The 5,566-nt window shown below is 50.3% G+C and overlaps 1 protein-coding gene across 1 annotated transcript; it reads left to right on the top strand.

Annotated features, from left to right (window-relative positions):
* The first annotated feature begins 4,115 nt into the window (after positions 1-4,115).
* Positions 4,116-5,054, top strand: OR2C1 (olfactory receptor family 2 subfamily C member 1). Its single transcript, XM_002722769.3, has one exon. It carries the CDS (start codon positions 4,116-4,118, stop codon positions 5,052-5,054), a length of 939 nt encoding a protein of 312 aa, XP_002722815.1.
* The last annotated feature ends 512 nt before the right edge of the window (positions 5,055-5,566 follow it).

Raw genomic sequence — 5,566 nt, 5'->3', positions numbered from 1 at the left:
GGGGGGGGTCTTCCATCCACTGGTTCATTCCCCAATTGGCCGCAATGGCTGGAGCTGTGCCAATCCGAAGCCAGGAGCCAGGAGCTTCTTCTGGATCTCCCATGTGTGTGCAGGGGCCGAAGGACCTGGGCCATCTGCTACTGCTCTCCCAGGCCAAAGCAGAGAGCTGCATCGGAAGTGGAGCAGCCGGGACACGAACTGGCACCCACATGGGATGCCGGCACTGCAGGTGGCGGCTTTACCTACTATGCCACAGTGCCAGCCCTATCAAAAACTCATCTTAAAAACTGTGGTCCTTCAGAGGCCTCTGGTGCTAGCACTTTCAGGGGTTAATTAGCTGAGACACAGAAACCATTTGTCACATTCCCAGGCAGTGACTTGGAAAAGGAGATCTCTTGTTTTTCAAACCATTTGGCAGCTGTAAGAAGCTGCTGGTCACAGAATGCAGGTCCAGTTAACTGTGGTCCTGTTGGCAGCCCTTGGCGTGAGGCCACAGGGACGGTCACTGCCGCAGTCCTGCCGTATTTACAGCCTGCGTAAAAATATCACCCGGAGCACCTCGCGCTCTGTTGTCTTCTTTGATGAACTCCAAATATGGCACTGCCTCTCTTGGGGCAGGGGAGTTAACAAGACATCCACTCCCAAGTTAAAAGCATTCACAAGATCATCGGCAATGAGTCGTCTCACTTTCTGTGCTTCGATGAAATAATCCCCGTCGTTTTTTTTTTTTTTTTAAAGATGTATTTATTTATTTGAAAGGCAGAGTTACAGAGAGGCAGAGAGAGAGAAAGAGATCTTCCATCCGCTGGTTCACTCCCCAAATGGCCACAATGGCTGGAGTTGCACCATTCTGAAGCCAGGAGCCAGGAGCTTCTTTAGGATTTGCCACATGGGTGCAGGAGCCCAAGGACCTGGGCCATCTTCCACTGCCTTCCCAGACCACAGCGGAGAGCTAGATGGGAAGTGGAGCAGCCAGGACTCGGCCCAGCACCCATATGGGATGCAGGCACTGCAGGTGGCAGCTTTTACCTGCTTTGCTACAGCGCCGGCTCCTGGTCTTCTTTATAAGACAGAGACATTTCTGACAGCTCTGTGGGTACAATCTGGCCTTGTTTCAGTGCTGCAAAAGCTTCTCCAGGGTCTGGCCCAGCACGGTCCTTGTGTTCAGCTTAGCACCCCAGGGGCCAGGTGATGAGGAGGAAAATCCGAGGTCAGCGGCCACTGCCAGGATTGCTTGGGTGCAGCCAACTTGGCTCATCCCAAATTTCATTATTTTATTATTTATTTATTTATTGACAGGCAGAGTGGATAGTGAGAGAGAGAGACAGAGAGAAAGGTCTTCCTTTTGCCGTTGGTTCACCCTCCAATGGCCGCCATGGCTAGCGCGCTGTGGCTGATCCGAAGGCAGGAGCCTGGTGCTTCTCCTGGTCTCCCATGGGGTGCAGGGCCCAAGCACTTGGGCCATCCTCCACTGCACTCCCAGGCCATAGCAGAGACCTGGCCTGGAAGAGGGGCAACCGGGACAGAATCTGGCACCCCAACCGGGACTAGAACCCGGTGTGCCGGTGCCACTAGGTGGAGGATTAGCCTATTGAGCTGTGGCGCCGGCCAAATTTCATTATTTTAGACAAAGTTTATTTTTTATGATTTTGTCTGCCTTAATGCTACAATATTATTATATTTGATTCCTATCAAATCATCAAGAAAATATTAATTTATACTTATATTCAAGATAGAAATTAAGATATTGAGAATATCACTATCAGCATTTCTCAAATGAAGATTTTAAATTAAAACACACTTAAATAATTTTCTACTAGAACCATGAATGCAGGATTAGTTCTGATTATTTAAAGATTTATTTGAAATAGTAACAGAGAGAGAAGGTAAGACAGAGAGAGATCTTCCATCTGCTGGTTCATTCCCTAAATCCCTGCAACGGCCAGGACTGGGCCACATGGAAGCCAGATCCCAAACTCAGCCCAGATCTCCCAGGTGGGTGGAGGGACCCAAGAGCTTGAGCCATCACCTACTACCTTCCAGAATGTGCATTGGCAGGAAGTTGGACCAGAGGTAGAGGCGGGGCTTGACCCTGGCTGCCCTGACACGTGCCACAGGTGTGCCAAAGGCAGCGTAACCCACTGTGCTACAGTGCTCACCGCTTTGTCTTTTTATGATTCCTTTTGTAGTCATGGCCAGGCTAACAGTACAGCGAGGCTGGAATTCTCACACAATTGGAGCCTTCACTTTTCACTGGATTCTCACAGAACACACACCCGTGTCCGGGGGTAGCAATCTGCAGGACAGAAGAAAGCCAGTCCAAAGTGACAGATTTGTGGTGGCGAATGCGTGCATGGCCAGGGGAGACTGTGAAGTGCAGGGGAGAAACCGGCGGGAAGCTGGGAGAGTTGGGCAATTGCGACATCCGGGTCCCGGTCTTGCCCACGTGGGAACCGTCTGTGCACCACGTGTGCGACTCCCAAACAAGCAGTCCTCCACCGCGTGCTCCCACTCGTCAGCCGTGCTGTAAGTGGCACGTCCCTTCTGGGCTGAGAGTCCAGCGTTGCTCTCTCGAGACTCTTCCTGAGATGCAAGCGTGTCTGGGTGCACGTCACCCCCTCAGATGGCGAGAGATCAGGGAGAGAGGGAGAGGTCCTTCCAGGGAGAACCGGCTGGCGGAGCAGCTGAGCTGCAAATGCTGGACTGTGAAGCTGCAGCCGTGCTGACCGGAGGCGGGGGCCGAGCTCAGGCCAGGAAGCTCGCTACTCCCAAGTAGTCCTTGCCTGGTACATCAGAACCAGCTGTGCACACTGGCCTACCTCCCTTGAGCAGCATCCCCCAGGGGCCTGGATTCCTGCAGGCATGCCACGGTCAGGAGAAGGAGGCAGACTTCCCTGCCAGTCTTCAGCATCCAGATCAGGACAAGTGACCCGAGGACCATTTCTGTTTTCTTCTCAGGCACGTTTATGTATTCAAGAAGAGGAGGATGGCCTTAGTTTACGATCTTTGGAAAAATCTAGGTGTTGGCTAAGGCAAGAAGATGGTAAAATTGACCCGGCATTAACAAGAGCTAGTTTTTTATTTGTGACAAGTTAAGAACTATTCTGTTGTTTGGAGCTGAGTGCAGTAGTCACTGCCCCCCGAAAGGTCTGGGATCTCCACCAAAATACTCTGGTTTCCCTTCCTAGCTATGGATACCCATTCATTGGCTTACCCCCTTTGTGGCTAACCCCTGCTTTCATCTATACTAATTAGGGTTCATATGAAGTTTTGTTTGTCTTCCATTTATCTCCTCCTCACTCCCATGCTCACATCTTCTGTATTTGGTGACTACATCTGCGTTCACTCGTTCCGGTCTTTCCATACTTTCATAGGCTCATTGTGTCTTTCTTCACACTTCTTCCCAGTAAGGAGTTTTCATTCGAGAGGGGAGAGATGTGAAAGGCTGAGAAGGGAATTTATCAGAAATTCTGGGGAGCTTTTTAAAAATACAGTATGTCTGCTCCTGTCTTCCCTGAGTTTACCCAAATGTTGATAAACTGGGGAAATTTATTTTGAGTATTTCTTTTTTAAAAAAAGATTTATTTGTTTATTTGAAAGGGAGAGAGAGAGAGAATCTTCGATACATTGGTTCACTGGCCGGAGGTGGGTCAATGTGAAGCTAGGAGCTTTGTCCAGATCTCCCACGTAGGTGCAGGGGCCAAAGCACTTGGGCCACCTTCCACTGCTCACCCAGGCACATTGGCAGGAAGCTGGGTAGGAAGTAGAGCAGCTGGGACTTGAACTGGTGCCTGTGTGGGATGATAGCCCTGCAGGAAGAGGCTTAACCTACGCCACATGTGATTCAACTCCCTCTGTCCTGTCTTCATAAAGCCCATCCTTCAGTTCTTGCTGGCTCGTGTTTCCAATTCTGATGGAATAACGTTCCCTTCATTGGTAAGTGGCAGTAGTTGGGATCACAGTGAATGTCTGTGATCACCAACATTAATTTGGCACTTCCCTGATAACTACTGCACCTTTCCTGAGTCAGAGCCACCTCACCCAATAGCCTCTTCCCTTGTCTTTCTCCCAGGAATTGTCTCTGAACAGATTCTCCTAATTGAAGCCAACCCGCAATGGAAGGGGCCAGCAACAAATCCCTGGGGGGCTTCATCCTGCTGGGTATCTCTGGCCATCCCCAGCTGGAGATGGTCTTTTTCGTGGTCATCCTCTTCTCTTACATGCTGACCCTAGGTGGGAACTCGGCCATCATCCTGCTCTCCCGCCTGGATGCCCGGCTCCACACACCCATGTACTTCTTCCTCAGCAACCTCTCTTGCCTGGACCTTGCCTTTACTACTAGCTCAGTCCCCCAGATGCTGATCAACTTCTGGGGACCAGACAAGACCATCAGCTATGGCGGCTGTGTGACTCAGCTCTATGTTTTCCTTTGGCTAGGGGCTACTGAGTGCATCCTGCTTGTGGTGATGGCTTTTGACCGCTATGTGGCCGTCTGTCGGCCCCTGCACTACACCACCATCATGAATCCTCGGCGCTGCTGGCTGCTGGCTGCTGTGGCCTGGTTGGGTGGCTTGGGCAACTCTGTGATCCAGTCAACATTCACTCTTCAGCTTCCATTCTGCGGGCACCAGAGCGTGGACGGCTTCCTGTGTGAGGTGCCTGCCATGATCAAACTGGCCTGTGGAGACACAAGTCTCAACGAGGCCGTGCTCAATGGTGTATGCACCTTCTTCACTGCCATCCCACTGAGCATCATTGTGATCTCCTACTGCTACATCGCGCAGGCCGTGCTGCACATCCGCTCAGCGGAGGGGCGGCGGAAGGCCTTTAACACGTGCCTCTCCCATCTGGTGGTGGTGTTTCTCTTCTACGGCTCGGCCATCTATGGGTATCTGCTTCCAGCTAAGAGCAGCAACCAGGACCAGGGCAAGTTCATTTCCCTCTTCTACTCCGTGGTCACACCCATGGTGAACCCTCTCATCTACACGCTAAGGAACAAGGAAGTGAAGGGGGCTCTGAGAAGGCTCCTGAGGGTAGGAAGCGAAGCCAGCTGAGAGAAGAATCTTGCATTGTTGATTGCATCTTCGTCTCTATGTTTTTTTTCCTCATTATTAACTTTGCTAGCCAGGTGAGCATGAGGAGGACTAACTCTGCTAAAACCAAGGCTTGTTCTTGACAACCCTAAGCTGGTGGGATATGGTGAGTGTTATTTCTAACGTTCTATTCTCATTTACCAAAAATTCTGTGGCCTAGCCAGTAGGACAGACGTGTGTTGTCAAAGCCTCAGCGGTGACAGACCTAGCACAGGTCTCACTGTCTGTCGTCCACAGGTTATTTTCAGATGTTACATTTCTATAGAATTCTGTACTCGTCTCAAGAAAGCATCTCCACTTTCACTTTCTTATGTGTTGAGATTATAATTACATCAAATCAAGCTAGACTTATTAATTTCATAACAAAGAACCAAATAATTTATCTCTGAATTCCATCCATAAGCTTTGTTCATCTCTGTCTCTTCTCCCCAGTAGTCTTTCTATCCATTCTCCCATACAGATATCTTCTGTCA

Source organism: Oryctolagus cuniculus, chromosome 19 (assembly GCF_051225735.1).
Source record: "Oryctolagus cuniculus isolate XC-2025 breed Fujian yellow rabbit chromosome 19, ASM5122573v1, whole genome shotgun sequence".
Lineage (NCBI taxonomy): Eukaryota > Metazoa > Chordata > Mammalia > Lagomorpha > Leporidae > Oryctolagus > Oryctolagus cuniculus.
The sequence above is the reverse complement of the archived record's forward strand: the minus strand, read 5'-3'. Positions and strand labels throughout refer to the sequence as shown.

What these genes read in the sequence shown, in the direction of transcription:
- OR2C1 (XM_002722769.3), top strand. Translation starts at nt 4,116, where the DNA reads ATGGAAGGGGCCAGCAACAAATCCCTGGGGGGCTTCATCCTGCTGGGT.